The following is a 17,159-nucleotide window of genomic DNA, read 5'->3' on the forward strand; positions in this document are numbered from 1 at the left end:
AATGTAGTTGATGTGCCTATACATAATCGTTTTGTGTTTTGTGTAAATGTTTGTGACTCATAATGACAACCGCTCTAGAAGTGTATGTTTTTGTAAGCCTGACAATAGCAGAGCTAAAGAACTGCCAATACATATTTAGCAAGTTTTAAAATATGACACTAAAGTACGTGTTAAGGATTGTCAGACATGGTACGTTTTTTATCATTATTAGTCATAAAACGCAATCCTGGGGATATGAAAATGAATTATAATTAACAAATTATTTTTTAATAAAGATAATCAAAATCAACAAACACAAATACTTACGGTGATCACTAAACAGCTCAGAAAACTTTTTGGCAACCTCATCCAAAGCATCTGTGAAAGTTTCAAAGTACGGGTCGGTAAAGATATTGTCGATGCGGCCGCTCTCAAACAAAAACTGTTGTATGCCTAGACACAGGTAGTAGATAGTGTCCGGGGCGTAAGATGTTCCGTTGGGTTTCTTCACCTGAAATTCAATCAGTAGTGACACATTTTGCAAAACCAGTTCTCTAAGAGAATCAATAGATGTAGCTCCAATAGTCCATAGAAATTTGAGATCTTTGTCGTTTTTAAAGAAAAACATTCAGCTCAGGTATACATAACAAGGAAGAAGAACTGGGTGCACAACTAATTCACCTATGGAAAAATATCCAGACTTTTGAGAGCATATAAAGAACTGCACCCCCACACACATTGACCCCCCCCCCCCCAAACCCAATTTTAGAGGGAACATCACAAAACCACAAACTTGTTTAAATATTTATCCATTTAAAAATCTGAGCATTGGTAATACAGACAATTCATAAATTTGTAGAAGTGCCATTTATCTAGTTCCTTACAAGGCTTAAAAGAGCAAAACATCAAGAATATAGATAATTTTTTGGTAAAATAAAATGACTGGATCTCTTTTCTCAGGTGAGTTTGTGGCATATCCTTTTCTTCACCTTCATGAAATCACGATTGAAAAAAAAGTTGTAGGTAAAACGTTCAACCGGTATTTCTTAAAATGGAAGTATATGTACATTTAAAACGAATAGCCTAATCCAAGTAGAGCCAGTTTTTACCTCTTTGACGAATAAACAGAGAGTAAAATTGAGCTCGTCCAATGTCAGCTGAAGCATGTCTGTTTTGAAGGGTTTCAGTTTCTTACTTGCAGTCTCGTTCAGCCTCTCAATTTCAGCGTTTTTCTGGGTAACCCAAGTCTTCCATGCATTTACACCGAACGTGTACTGAAACCAGCCAGTAGAGAATTAAAATAAAATGAATAGTAATCAAATAACCTAAGTTACTTCTTAATTACATACACTACCTATTAATCAGCCACCATAAACTAGACAGCACATTTTCTTCCTCCTTCCACAATCTACAATAATTGGAGGGTGTGTCTTCGATTGTAAAAACTTCTTCTGCAATTGCTTAACACTTCAATGATTTTTTTCTGTAAAATTGGTAACAATATGACACAATCTCCAGCCGATGAAGCAATTAATTTAGTTGGATGCAAAACTTCTGATTGTTTTAAATTTAAATTAGTGAATGGAAAAGATGTCCTAGATGCCATAAAGTCTCTGAAAAGTAAATATTCTGCGGGGTGGGATGAAATACCGTCAACCTGTAATTGAAGCAGCTGCATCTTTTATTGTTACACAGCTTACTTCTGATATAATCATAAGTCTAACAAAAGGAGACTTTCCGTAAAAACTTAAAACACTCTACAGTAATTCCTATTCTTAAAAAATGAGATAAAAAGTCAATTGATAATTATAGACCAGTGGCCTTGTTACCTGTGCTATTTAAAGTTTTTGAGGAAGTTGTATTAAAACAAGTTGTTCCATTTTTTGAGAAACATGTTTTACATTCAAATGAGTTTGGATTTAGAATAAATAGTTCAACAACTCAAGCCATGTTTAAATTAATAACAAAGATTTTGGACCCCTTGGATAGGTAGCAGAACACTGCTGGTGTGTTCAGTGACCTGTCCAAGGCTTTTGACAATGTTAGACACAATATTTTGTTGGAAAAGCTGGAATGTTAAGGTAAGAGTAGGAAGGTGTTTCTGTGGTTTGGCGACTATCTCCAAAATAGGTTTCAAAATGTAAAAATTAATACCTTGAAGGGAAACTAAGTTTTTTTCTGATTGGAATAAAGTACACTTGGGAGTCCCTCAAGTTTCAAAGGTAGGACCATTCTTGTTCTTAATTTATATCAACGATTTGTTTTCAAATGTAAATTCAGATTCAATTTTATTTGCAGATGATACTACAGCATGAGTCAAAGGTAAAGACAAAAATGAATTGGCACTTAAAATATCTTCCTCTGTTCTAAACATCAATTTCAAGAATGGTCTTAGCTTAAATCATACCAAGACTAAAATATTAGAATTTTCCGCCTCGTCAAACAGGTCCAAAGAAGTAATTTTTTCAGTTCCCAACACCAACATTGACCTTCCTGTTTGTAAATCAGTAGATTTTCTGGGACTAACAGTTCAAGATAATTTAAAATGGAATAACCACTGTGTCATTTATATGACAAACTAGATAAAGCTATATTCAATCTCCGAATTATTAGAAGAATTTGTGAAGACAAGACAGTGATGTTAGTATACCATGGTTAATTCTTATCAATTATGTCTTACAGTTTGTTGTTCTGGGCAAATTTACCTTCTAGCAAATACATCTTTAAGCAACATAAAAGGCCATGCATGATTTGTACTGACATGTCACATATTGATTTCTGATAGTCAGCCTTTGGATTGTGAATTTGAGCCAGCACCCATGATTCTACTACTTATCATACGCTTAAAAATATACAAATTGGAAAGGTTTCACAGTAAAATAATTTATTTCAACATTCTAAGTCGTAACGAAAAAGAAAAAGTATTGATAATAATAGGTAACGTTATCATTGGTTACAGTAATTGCAAAATTGACTGGCAAAAAAGTAATGCAAATGTTAATATTGCATACCAGCTTAGTGATAAATCACGATCAGCTGCATTTGTTGTGTATTCACAGGGGTTAATTTATTAGTTTACATTTTGATTCCGTTTATATCTGGAGCAGGGAGCTCAGCCAAAAAGTCAGTTAATAGTTTTCAATTTTGAGATTTTGCAACATTATATCCAGTGCCCAATATGGCTCGAGATAATTCTGGAAACCAGCATTTGCGTCATAAGCCCCCACCCACCACTCTTGAGGTTAGATATGGTAGGTCCTTGTGAACCACCAACATACACTCAGAGTCATCCAAGTCACCGTCCAGGACACAACTAGCTGGACATGGCTCTCCCGCTGTTGCTATTAGCAGGTATGTGGTGATAAGCTAATAGGAGATTTACATTGCCCGACCCTTGGTTCATTAGTAGCCCTCTTAATTCTTACCTTTCAGTAATGGGGATTTCTCTGGGATATTAGTACTTAAGTTAAAGAGTAAGATATTAACATGTAACATGTATTATTGTAATTGCTTATCCGCTAAATAAATGAACCCTATTAAGTTCACACCCGAGTATTTATTCTGGACGCTCCACCCACTAGCGGATACAACACATTGAAGTACATTTTGCATTACATCTAATTTTTTCTTAAGATTTTGGGAATTTCACTATTTTTCCTACCGTCACAGGATCAACCTTTAATTTGAGCCCTCTTACGTCGTTCTACGACTTCCCAGTCACTTGCAATTTTGACACAAAGAATCGCCTTACGTAATTACTATATAGATTTGGTTAAGAAAAACATCTTTTAGCTTCCCTGTAGCAGCAAACGTAATTGCTCGTTAAATCTAGCGTTTTTTATAATGGGGAATTTTGTTGTAAATTTTAGTAAAAGTCCAATCAGAGAAATTGAAATTAGGTTAGTCAGCAAGTTTTCTACAGCAGGAGTACTATAAATAACACTAGGATTTAACAATTACGAGTTACCTTCAGCTTCATGTTGACGTCAGGTTTAGTTTCCCCGACCGTAGGAGAAGGTTGTGATGAAGTCTCCGAGTTGTGTTGAGACTTCTTCCTCTTTGGCTCGGAACTGTCGTTTCTCTTGGACCTCGTAGCAGGAGCTGCTCTTTTCCTACTCCTGGTCTCCCTCTTGGGCGTATCACTCGAGTTACCTGTAAAGCAGTTTAAAACGGTTCACACTTCTGAACTGAATCAAATTTTTAACGAGTGAAAATGAACTCCATAGGCCAAAAAATGTCTTTTGGCTTAGTATTTTTACTTAACGCAGGCGTTTTTACGTAAAATCTTTTTTACCTCGTCTCGAAAGAAAAAATCTCGACCAAAATAGAATCTTGTCTCGTAGAACAAGATTTAAAATTTCCCGAAATTTTGAGATCCGTCCATCCCTATACATAACCCAGTCACCGTTAGGACTTCTCCACCCATACTCACTCACCACCCTTAACATTGTAGACGCCTTTATACCATTGCCTTCAAACCCATCTCTACTTGCCAACCATTGATTTGTACAATGCTGTTATCTGTCCACCTCGCTGTTATCTGCTGTTATGCTGTTATCTGTCGCTGAATCGCTTCGAACACTGTGGTCCTTTGTTCAGTCTTGAATGATTTGTTTGGACATGATCTAGACTTGTAATATTCAAGCAATGTTTTTGGGCTTGAAATGATCAAAGCCAAAATGACCCACAAACCTTTGACTTTTGCTTGACGTTAGGGATGTAAAAACCTTTAAATTTATCGAATAACAAGTTTTTCTAGTACAGCTATAAAATCAAAACCAAGTTAAACTTTTCCATTTTCAAGCTCTTTATTACAAAACATAATATCTAGTTCAATTCAAATATTTGGACGGTTTGAATTTTTGGTCCCTTGATGGTTTGAATTACCTGCAAGGTGGAAGTCATACACATGCATCTCAACCTAATGTACTGTATTGGCATGATTTTTTCTGTAAAAGCATGTCTTGTGATAGAGTACAGGATTTTGGTTTCCAAAGTCACACGTTCAAGTCCTGTCGATCACTGAGGGATTTTATCCAAGTTACAATGCTGCGCCCCTTTAAGTCTAGCCCGAAGTAATGTGAAAGCGGTTCCAGGCTATAGCCTAGCGTAATAAAATGAGAAGCAGGACATAAAAATGTAATAAAGAAGCAGGTACTCACCCTCACTCTCCTGTTGAATGTTGCTGGAAGGCAGCTGTGTCTCAAGGTCTTCGCCACTCGCCGGAGTTGTCAGTTCTGTCGCCATCTTCAGCGCCAACTGTACAATGTCTTCACCAAACGCGTTACTGTTCTCCACCGGTTCTGGCTCAGGGGTAAACACCTTCTCCTCTACTTCCGCTACTCCTGTGTTCCCCGTACTCTCCTCGTCAACCTCTGCTTCAGCACCGTCGTCTGCATCACCTTGACGGAGCAGAGAAAGGAATTAGAATCCAAGTTATAATAATCTGCAGGAGGTTGGTTACAGTTTTTACATGTAATAAGTTGGCATATTCAAATCTACTGATATGTTTATGTGTCTAACTAATTCAGGAGCAAGCCACGACCATGAGTAAAATACCTGAAGATAAAAGGATAAGGTCTTAGTGGTAAAGAGTTCTTCGAGTTTTAAAGACACTGTGGTGAAAATTAGGACATTTGGATCACAAAATGAATGTCGTATCAGTCTGCGTGTGGCATCTTTATCCATCCATCGTCTTTGTTATTTGACTCGCCAAACATTTTAAAATGTTGTGTAGGTACTGTATACAGGGTGTCCCGTAACTCTCTGGACATATGTATATAGCGTTATTCCTTAGGTCAAGACAAACACATTTCACCATAGGAACATGGGTCTGTGGTGCCTGGTTTACCGTCTGTCTGTATTTATGTATGGATGTGTCCAGAGAGTTACGGGACACCCTGTATATGTGTGTGTGGTTATTTTATCTATGACAATAACAAAAGTTACAAAGAGGGGATCGAAGGTTTGACAATGAGGACACATAATGCTTGAAACTATACATCAAGTCATCAGAAAACTATAAGGATTGAGAAGAAAAGGTAAACATTTAAACTATAGTCCTCGCCACCCTAAGTTGAGGCAGCCCAAGGCTGCACGGGTATATCTAGTGCGGCCTTTGGCTGCCTCAACTTAGGGTGGTGAGGACTATACTCAATTTGCACAAATTGGACTTGGTGCAGATTAGGATTATTTGTAAACAACCCTCATTTCAGCTATAATTATGTTTATTAAAGCTACCATAAGTGACATGATGGGAAACATACTGTGAGACGGAGAAGGAGGTGCGTCATTATCAGCGTCATTGTCTGCCTCAGGCTCACTGTCCGAACTGGCCTTCTGCGACTTGTCTTCCGCGACCATCTCTGCCATCATCAGCAGTTCCGCCTCAAACGGATCGTCAGGAACTTTCTCTTGTATCCGCTGCAATCCACACAAAATATGACAAAATTGTGAAAAATTATGCTCACTTAGGGATTGAAGAAGTAGCCTACAAGTTGCAAAAAGAACAACATAGCACAGGTTAACACTAAAACACAAAGTTCTTTTACTGATGAAAGCTGATGTTGAATTAAAGAGATTTTTTACAGCCACTTAAAAAGAAATATTTCAACTTCAAACACATATAAAAATTGTAGAAGTGATTATAATGTAACATAGACAAATTATTAAGTCATGAAAGCCAACAAGATAAAAAAACATTATGACAGCTTCAGTAAAGAAGTTATTTACCTTCAATTCCTTCATAATTCCTTTGATGGAGTTCCTGGTTGTCGGAAGGAACACTGGAACAGGGATTGGTATGGGGAAGGGTGTTGGAACTGGGAAAGGCATGCTGTACATGGCCATTGGGCACGGAATAAAAATAGGAACTGGAATTGGAATGACTGCTTTACCAATATAGTCTGAAACAAACACCACTGAATCAACTTTAAGTATGGAAAAGACCCAAAGCGTGGTATCAGAGAATAATACACCACTGACAATTATTTTGCATTAGTAATTTGGTATGTTTGTTCTCAGTATGGTATAGCCTACAAAACATAAAAAATGCATTCAACTTTCAATTCAAAATCAAACAAGTTATGTTTTTCAACATATCTAGTTTCAAAGTTCAATACTAGGATATTCATAGGAATCAGAAAGAAAACGAAAATCCCATATTGTCCCGCCCCAATCTAAAAGTACAATACTGACAATCTCTTTTAAACCCAAAATAATTAAGGTATTTGCATGATATAAATTAAAAATTAATTAAATAATTTTACTGAAATAATATCGACAGTCATCTGTTACTTACCGTCAGTCTGGACGTGGACTGAGTTAGCGTGTGGACGACAAGAGACACTCTTGGTGCAGACAACGGGTTGTGTCTGTGTGAACTTGTTACGGACCGTGGGTGGCTCACATAGTCTGGCCACCAGGTTCAGCTTACCACTAGCCTGGTAACATACAGTCGCTTTACTGTCTTAGAAAATATTGGGAGGGAGTAAATTCTTAAAGAATTTTACAAGCCGTGAATTAAAATTTTGTTTGGTTGGCGTTTTGGACTAATTAATTTAGTACCTATACTTGATGTTGTTATTTCTCATTAAATTTTAGAAAAATATTTTACAATGTATTTACAATCAAACAGTAATAAATAGTTAACACTTACTTTCGCTGAAGAGGATGCTGATATTGGTTGGCCGTTAGCGAGCGAAGTTACAGACGAGATCACTGGACTGGTCACACCTTAACAGTAACAATCACCTTCAAGTTATGTAAATAGTCTATGTCGAATGTAAACCAAATACATAAACTTCTAAGAAACGACAGTACTCAAAGTACCAAGTATGTTTGTTGATGCAGAGGGTGAGCGATCAACATGCGTGGAAGTGAAAACAGGTATGCCTCAGGGCTCGATTTTGGGTCCATTATTGTTCTTTTATCAATAAACGACTTACCAGCTAATGTATCACTTTCCTCAACAACTATGTTTGCTAATGATACATCTTTTCTTAGCGTACGTGTGAATACAAATGATCTTCCTATCATTTCTGAAAGAACATTAACTGAGGCTAAGCAATGGTTTTGTACAAACGGTCTTGTTATAAATGAAAATAAAACACAGCATTTAATCTGTCGAACAAAAAATAGACCTGACATTAATAATGAAACTAGTAATCTAAAAATTCTTGGGATTGTCATAGATTGTAATTTGACATGGTTACCACATATTGAATTTGTTTGTTCAAAACTATCTAGAGTTGTGTATCTACTTAAGAGTTTGAGTAACAATATACCTTCTTGTTTTTTGCGTCATGCATATTTAGCATTTTTTCATTCAGTCTTGAGCTATGGCAATATGCTGTGGGAAGGAAGTTGTCATGTACATGAAATTTTACTCATTCAAAAAAAGGCTGTGAGGATTATTACCCTAATCAGATAGGCTAGCTAATTGCAAACCGCTATTTACATGCACAGGTATTTTAACTGTTATTAATGTTTTTAAATTTTAGAAAAAGGAGGATAGCAGCTAGCTTACCTTGAAAGTGTGGGTAGACTATATAGAACAAGTAGAAAACAATTTGCACACCAACAAACAACAACAACAAACAAGTGTGCAAATTGTTTTCTACTTGTTCTATGGCCTACCCACACTTTCAAGGTAAGCTAGCTGCTATCCTCCTTTTTCTAAAATTTAAAATCCTGGCCTAGAGCCTTTCCTTAAACAAAACTAACCTTTTATTAATGTTTATATATTTTATTGTCTTGTTAATATAAAGAAAAATGAAAATAGTTGTAAGTCTGGAAAATTTTATTTAGATCCTCAGAAATAAATTAGAATATTATAGCATGCCATGTTGTCTATTGTCGACTACAATGTAGCCAAAACTAGAATGTAGTTATTTTTTGATGAAATCAATCACAATATTGTATTGTTTAAAAATGGAATAAATTACTATTCATTGACTATAAACAATCATATTGAATTATTGTCTCAAATGGAGGACTAGTTAGGTTATTCATAAGTTAATGCACATAATGATACATGTAATATCTACAGTTCTTTTTAGGGATGGGCGGGTCCCGAAATTTCAGGGATAAATATATCTGATTTTCGGGACGGGATTACATTTAATTAGGAAATGTTTCGGGACGGGATTAGATCCGATCGTCGGCGATTTTGCCCCTTCGCAAGAGATGTTCACGATAGTTCTGCGAACGCAGGAGGCAAAGTCATTTTGACGATCACGCCGTGACTGCAGAGTTATACCAACGAACCCGCCGTGACCGTGAGTCATTTCGACCATGAGTCACAAGTTTCTATACCTGTAAATGTTTACCCATTTTTGTTTTGTTTTATAGATCAGTGCCACAAATGGTAAAAATTGATTCTGTTTGTTTTGTTTGGTAACTGCAATACTCGAGACTTTTTGGAAAAAATCCTGTTCTGTCCTGAAAATTGGTAAGGAAATAAAAATCCCGTCCCGAACGAAAAACTCAATCCCGTCCATCCCTAGTTCTTTTACTATAAATGTACTATAGAACCAACAACACTGGTTTTATCTCTGTTACTACAGCCACGTCAAAGCTATGCTTACTAGTGATGGGTAATGGTTGGTACATATGCAGTTGGTGAGTTGAGTGTCCTCAGTTTACAAATATCCTGAACTAAACAGAAAATTTAGTGACAGTAGTATCAAAGTAAAAGTTAATATAATTACCTGAGTCACTTTTCGGTATGACCCTTTTGGGAGCACCTAAAACAAAAAAGGACTAAAATTAAAAATTTTTACAATGCCATAATTTTACACAATACATTTACATTTCAGACATCATTAAAATACAATTATGAAAATAATATATAAATGCCACTCTGAAATAGGTAAGTCACTGATAGAGATTGAGCCTACAAAGGATTTCAGCTTATTTAGGTTAATTAACATAATAAAGCTCCAACAATACTTTCTGTGAAACCTAAGTATATACTTTTGTCATAATTTATTTATAAGTATCTTTTAATTTTGTAAAATTACAACTGTTGAGTTTTGTTTAGCTGAAAGTTTACTTAAATTTTTGTTTCTCTGTACTTTTTTGGGAATAAAGTACATTTTGTTTCAATTTGATTTAGAAGAGCTCGTCTCAAAATATAAACAAAAACAGTTTAATAGACACTGCCTTTCTTCTCATTACGTTAAGACAAAACCTTTGGGTTTGGATAAGACAACACTAAATAAACAGGTCATAATACTCCTCAGGCGTGACGTCATCATAGACGACGACAATGACGGTTATTTTTTAGTTATATTTTTGTTTTATAAGAAAATATTAAACAAGCAGCTGATCACAAAAGGCAAACAACACATCATTGCCGTCGCATACAATTGACATCATGCCTGAGAAGCATTACAGCCTGTTATTTAGTGTTGCCTTGTTTAAAGTAAACATTTAATTTTGACAGTTTCAGTAGACCTTTGAATATTTTAATAGTAACAGCTGGTTCATTAAAAATAGTGTAAAATTATGCATATGGTCGTAAAGTAAACAAAATTGCTGAGTGAACTTTAAAGACATCTGGGGCAGAGCCCCAAGGAAATTTACCTCGTTTCTCTTTTGAGGGCTCACCCTCAGACCAATACCTTTTAACATGGGATGGGAATTTAAAGGCCACTGGGGCAGAGCCCCGAGGGAATTTACCACGTTTCTCTTTTGATGGCTCATCTACAGACCAAGACCTTTCTTTAGACACCCCTACCTAGTTTCTACGCCCAGCCGTTCTCTCAAAATAGCTGTCACAAAGAAAAACAGTTTCAAATTAATATATAGCTACCTCCTGGGAAAATTCCTCGGGCATAGACGAAAAAAGCTATTTAATTTATCGTGGAACATTAATCTGGATTATCTAGAAACACAAGCTGATTAACAAGGGTCTACTGTTCAACAATCAACACAATCCTCACCAGTAGGTATGGGAGCGCCTTCGTTGCCCTGCAGTGTGATAGGAGTCTTGCTGTACTGTTGTTGGAAGTTCATGACGCAAGGGTAAGTGCAGAAGTTTCTAATAGTGGCGTCGCTCATGGTGAGATGATACTGAGCCTGTGCTACGGAGTTGCACATGTCACACTTGATCCTGCAATAGATCAACAATAACAACTTTTGGTGTTTGGGACAGTTGTTGAAGTTGTATCAGCCATTGAATAGTAGTTTGCTCTATTGCATTATTGAAACACATACAAAGGCATTTTCCTCAGTTTAAGACTAGTTGTTTGAAGACCAACAATATTAACAAACAATTAAGAATCAAAGTTCCAGAAAAATTATCCAGAGACAAAAAGTTTGAGGAACAAGTCAACTCAGATTATCAATTTTTTTTGGTTGCATATTTTAAGCTGAATATGAATCCAAGGTAAGAGTAAAATGGAGTTATTATGATCTTATAGATTTGTTTCTAACTAAAATCAGCTGGTGCGTTAATCAGGATCATTTGTTAGGATTAATTTATCATCGAAAAAGGTTCTACCCGGCAGCCTCAATTTCAATTCAAGATGGCGGATTATATGGATTGAAATATAAAAACTTTCAACGTTCTACAACTAATTTGTTTCTAAAGTGTACTTTTTGTGCTCTTGTGATGGGGGGAAATTAATCTTTAACTAACTAATTTTTAATTAATTTAGAAGTTAAAATCACATGTTAAAAAGACTAATTTATGGATTTAAAAAATTAATTTGTAAATACAGTTCCGAAGTTTCAGTTCATCTAGTACATAGTTTGCATCCTTGTTAATATTTTACAGTTTATTTCAAACTCAATAAACACTTTAATAGGACCATGTTTACGTGGGAAACCTCTTGAGAACCATAAAGAACCATAAATGCAATGTGTGGTGGTGCAATTGTGTACCTCTTGGATGACACAGCGTTGATCGACACCTGATACAACGTCAGACAGTTGAGTGAACACATCATGAGCACCTGTCCGTTGCTCTGCACCCTCTTGATCATGTCAAAATTGTACTTCTTAACCTGTAAACAAAATTAAATGTATCAAAAATACTACACAACTTACTTTCAAATGAAAGTTATACAAGTGCTTGCTATGTAGGATGATATCCTGTACGAAATATGAACAACCTTCTTCAAGCACTGTCACAAGTTCTTTCCATCAGATAATTTTCCATCTAAATAAATGCTTGAACTATTTTCTGATTGTGTTTAATGTGCCAGAAAATACAAAAATATGTCAAATAGAAATAACACTTGTCATAAATATATTTACACTTGTACTACCTATTGGGTCTGATGATGATTGGAGTGCCCAATCTAAATCGATTCCCACCTACCACCTTTTATATGTATTTACTTACTGTCTTGTGATTTGTAAGTGAACATTGTAAGTGAAAATATATTATCATAACATAAGTGTTAATTGACGTATTTTTGTGCTTTCAGGTAAATTAATAACATGTACGATGCTGATCAATGAGTTATTTGTTTAATGTGGTGCGTTAACAGGAAACATAATTAAATATATTTTACTATAAACTGCAAACTGCAATTGTTAATTTGTTACCACTACAACCGTTTCAGAGGAGATGAAGGGTCAAAGAGTAACCAAGTTAGCAGCTTATAGAAAAAAATCGTTAAACAAAATATAATCAAGTTCAGATTCAAAAGTAAAAAATTTACTTTACCTTACACCAGTTACAAGGAACGATCTTTCGTTTAGCTAGTATGTAAACGTTCATGCACGTCTTGCAGCAGAAGTTGTGTGCAACGCCTTCATAAAATATGTTGAACTTCTCTCCCACAGCTTCCTTGTCAAAGTACTTCTTGCACATATCACACCTATCTGAAACATAACGGCTTACTTACATCGCCAGAACAAATAGCAAGTGCAATACATTTGACCAACTAGGCCTAAATTACACACCAATAATATGAGGGCTGTCCAGAAAGTAAATTATTTGTTTACACCTCTGTTTACGCAAGAAGGGGCGAGAGAAAAGGTAAAGAGGAGACGGGCAAGCATGTCTATCTTGATGTCTGAGAGCTACGACACTCCAGTTGTAGCCTACTAGAGAGCGTTTCGTGTCGCAAAGTTACAGTAGCAGTATGAATGTCAGCCATAATTGTTTAGCATTCAATTATTGACTGCAAAAACCTACAAGCCAATGCCAATTTATTGATAACTTTGTAAAATACATTGAGAAACATCACTGAAGGTGGAGTGAATCATTCATTAAAGAAAAAAAATGTGGTAAACATGTTTGCTGGGATTGTCCAAGTGGCTGAGTAGTTAGTGCCTGCAGTTAGGTCAGTCCATCACGATAAGTAAGCAAAAAAATCGTCCGCAGTATTCTATTAAATAACACTGGTAAAAGAGAGGTAATTAGTCCTCAGAACCAACTAAAAATACCAACTCACCGACAGACAGTTGGTTGGCGAACTTGTAAGCAGTAAAGCAGATGTCACTGCACAGTTTGTTGACCTTGTTGTCGTAGCAGACTTCGATCTCCACCAGTTTCTCCACGTTGCAGACGGCACACGGACACATCTGCGGAGGAGGATTCTGGTTGCTACTCATCTGCTCATACTTCTCCATACAGGCTGGCGTGCAGAAGTCCTATAGACAAAGTATATTGAGTTTGATCTACAACTCAATCTACAGGCTACAACTTCCGGCCGGTCACGCATCTGTCTAGTGTCCCCGAGTACTCTGTCTTTTTCATTGTTAAATGTTCGTCTATCAATGTGTGTTCTATGTACTTATTTATTAAATGATGACCTTCATAAACAGATATGAATAATGACACCTTGTACGGCCTGAAGATGTTCCCTGTGAACCGAAACTATAGTTGCCACAAGTAGCAATTTGGATTACTGAATGCAGGTATTTAAACCATTATAAATATTCAAACGTAATCCGGAGGCTAACAACTCTTGAAAATGAAACGAAACCATATCCTCTCCCATTGCAAATGCAAACCCAAGTATGCATTTTATACTTATATGCCAACCCCGTACAAAAAACGGGTACTCTGCTAGTACTGTATAAAGTTCATTAACATAAGTTATAAATTTACCTTTCTTTTAATGACTGCTAAGTCATTGTTTAAAACCGTCAAAGGCCAGGAGGAAAGATTTGATTAACTACAAAAAATTACTGATTTTAAAGGATTTAAAATTTTTGTGGGTTGTGTGAAGGGAGTAAAGCAAAAACTAATAGGACTTTACAATGGGATGAGCATTTTACTTGCAGCCTCCAAAAACAATGACCTGTTTGGAGCCCCCACAACTGACCTTGAACGTGCCCTTGTCTCCGACGGGGGCCAGGAACCCCTCGGCCCCGCTGGAGATGTCCTTCTGACAGAAACTGCAGACCTTCAAACCCTTCTTGAACTCTTCCAGACAAGTGGAACAACAGAACTGCTTCACTTCATAGCCGAACCTCACACAATACTTTCCCAAACTCGACTGTTGCACGTTCCCCTTACAGTTGGCACAATGTGAGCCCAGTTCAGTTTGATACTTGCCTGGAATGGAACATTTGTATAGTGCGATGCTATAGGTATACAAACAGTATTGCTACCAGGCATGACTCATTAGTATGTGAACAATTTTAACTTATATTTTGATTATGAAATAATGAATTTAATCATGACTAGCACTAATAGGTAAATAGCCAGGGCAGCTAAGGGAAAAACAAGGGGTGGTTGACTGATATTTGAGAAAAAACTACTAACTATAGCAGGAGCCAGAAGGCTATCCTGCCTGGAAAAGTGAATGTCCTCCATGGAAGGTATATCTTGTAGGCTATTAGTACTCATTTTATATCCAAAACAATATAAAACTCACCTAAACACTCCTCACTGCAGAAATCCATAGTCTCCCAGGAAAGGGTTCTTTCATCGTCTCCGTTAACAACGTTGGTACACTTGGCGCACTTGCGTACAAACCCAGTCCTGTCCATGGGCTGGATGTCAGCTGATTTGAGTTGTGACATGACAGTTGACACAGGCATGATCTCTCCGCAATCTGCTGTCTTGGAAGGTCCATCACGGAAAGTAACCACACAATCGTTGTTACAAAAGTACTTCTTCTTATCACCAAATGAGGGTATGCCGACTGGGTTCTCCACGACCTAAGAAATCATGTAAGTTAGAAAAAAATTCAATCAGGTTGCTACTAGTATATGCATTAACCCGGGAGAGGTCGCATAGCTGCCGAAATGACAGAGTTGGTACTTTTTAGCGTAAAGATTGTATTTATTTGGAGTTGATGGTGACGACCACCACAGTGCTTAACACTGCTTTTAAGGAATACCTTGAGCTTCTTCTCGTCATCTAAACCCCCTCACTTCAATCCAGGGGTAGCGTTAATATATTAGTGATCAATTCCACCTGGTGTTTATGAAATACTGGCTAAAAATATTGAATAGCCTACTAATAAATAAAAAAATGACTTTACCTTTTTACAAGTAAAACATGATTTAGGACCATCGTTGGGAGTTCCTTCTGTAGACTGACTAGCAGAAGACGGACGATCCGACTTGTTGAAATTAACAACACTAATAGGCCTACTAGAGTCTTCATTTGTCTCTTTATCAAGCTGCGACAATACCTGACACAAAAAATATAAGTGGATGGTGACCAAGAAATATACAAACTATATTACAAGGTAAATACTTAACTAAAACCTTGTACTAATAGAAATATAGAAATACTTGTCAAGATGTGACAATTGTCAATACACTGTATTTTTGTGTTTCAATGACAATAAATATTCTTGATTCTTAAAACGACACGTCATTTACCAAATTTGTTTTGAAACACAGGATAAATTTCATGGATCTTGAGCAAAAGACTACTACGAATGTTCTAGATCAACTTCAAAGTGCAGACTGTTTGATATAACATGATGAAAACAGGGTCTCCATACAATCTTAATGATCAAATTCACGGTTATTTTGGTTTGCATATTTTTTCAATATTGATAAGGGTGGAATCAACTTTTTCTTCATATCTAGAAGTTTTGGATTGATTCCTATTTTTAAGATTTTGCTACACAACTCATTGTTTATTCCAAGCATACAGAGTTGGCAAAACCCACTTAGGTCTTTTCACAGTTAAGTGGATATATAATTTAACTAAACTAAAAATTTCATGAAATAGTGGTCAACCTTTCCAAAGAGAGACTTTTAGTTGTAAATAAATTGGGGATTTTATACTAAAGTATTAAGTTGTAATGGGCAAAATTCATTAGGGAATTCGTTTCCATTTTTTTTAGGCCGCAAAGGCTTGAGCGCGCTTGACAACAATGTCAAACATGTCCACTACAAGTCAAGTCTCTTAGTTCGTGACTTGGCCGCGGCGACCTCGGGGCGCTGACGTAGCAGTAGTGGGGATTAGCTGAGACCGCCGGACAGTGGACATTTCTTGGGACAATCGATGGCGAGCGCTTGTTCGCCAAACATCCCCTCTTAAGACTCTTAGGACCTGCGGCGAGCATACCTGCGGTCGTGGATGCGACTCGCAACGAGCGAGATTAAAAACAATAATAAAAATCGAGATAAGTAGCGACAGACGTAAGTACTGCAGTATATCCTTACATTATTAGTCTTATTTTCCCATTCACTTTGGCAAGTAAAAGTTAATTTTCTTTACGATCATCTTAGTTGTAAGAGATTAGCGTAGGCCTATTGTATTTCTCAGGCCGGCACTGCGAGTGCAGTGCCGCTGTAGCCTATACTTTTTAGTTTATTTTAAGTGGTTTTTATTTTATTTTATCTAAAAGTATTTTATTTAGTTATTTCGAAGCCAAGAAGTTCATTGGCACATTAGCACTGACTCATTTCATTTTATTAATTTATTATTGCGTGTGACGACATTTTATTTCACTACGAGAATATTATTTTTAGTTTTTATTTGAGAAGGAATACCTTTTGTTAGGCCTAGAAGCTGGTCACGTATTTTAGTTCACCTAGAAGCATCGTATTTAGTGCCGATATATTCCTAGTCCCGTGCGTCGTTGTGCTGAAATACAACCATAGTATACTCATGCGTGTAGGACGACGAAGGTACCATCTATGAAGACCGTCACGAAGCAGTTAGCGAGCGACGGAGACTGTTAGCGAGAACCCTGGACTACTCGAGCTGTCCGAGCAAATCGGAGGTAAGTTTAGGATAGATTGAC

General features: G+C 36.6%; 1 protein-coding gene across 1 annotated transcript in view; it reads right to left on the reverse strand.

Moving 5' to 3' along the window:
- Nucleotides 1-17,159, reverse strand: part of LOC128991991 (zinc finger MYM-type protein 4-like) — a 32,091-nt gene that overhangs the window by 3,875 nt on the left and 11,057 nt on the right. The window contains exons 3-18 of the mRNA XM_054415317.1: nt 15,435-15,587; nt 14,823-15,108; nt 14,268-14,500; nt 13,392-13,590; nt 12,659-12,816; nt 11,869-11,990; nt 10,926-11,095; nt 9,690-9,725; nt 7,637-7,713; nt 7,280-7,421; nt 6,712-6,884; nt 6,246-6,402; nt 5,142-5,381; nt 3,947-4,131; nt 1,089-1,253; nt 307-490 (exon numbers count right to left, since the gene is read on the reverse strand). Coding sequence (XP_054271292.1) covers nt 307-490; nt 1,089-1,253; nt 3,947-4,131; nt 5,142-5,381; nt 6,246-6,402; nt 6,712-6,884; nt 7,280-7,421; nt 7,637-7,713; nt 9,690-9,725; nt 10,926-11,095; nt 11,869-11,990; nt 12,659-12,816; nt 13,392-13,590; nt 14,268-14,500; nt 14,823-15,108; nt 15,435-15,587 — 2,680 coding nt within the window. The remainder of the gene's footprint in view (nt 1-306; nt 491-1,088; nt 1,254-3,946; nt 4,132-5,141; nt 5,382-6,245; nt 6,403-6,711; nt 6,885-7,279; nt 7,422-7,636; nt 7,714-9,689; nt 9,726-10,925; nt 11,096-11,868; nt 11,991-12,658; nt 12,817-13,391; nt 13,591-14,267; nt 14,501-14,822; nt 15,109-15,434; nt 15,588-17,159) is intronic.

The sequence above is a fragment of the Macrosteles quadrilineatus genome, unplaced genomic scaffold (assembly GCF_028750875.1).
Source record: "Macrosteles quadrilineatus isolate MER2022 unplaced genomic scaffold, UCM_ALF_1.0 Scaffold_4__1_contigs__length_99947679, whole genome shotgun sequence".
NCBI classification, from domain to species: Eukaryota; Metazoa; Arthropoda; class Insecta; order Hemiptera; family Cicadellidae; genus Macrosteles; species Macrosteles quadrilineatus.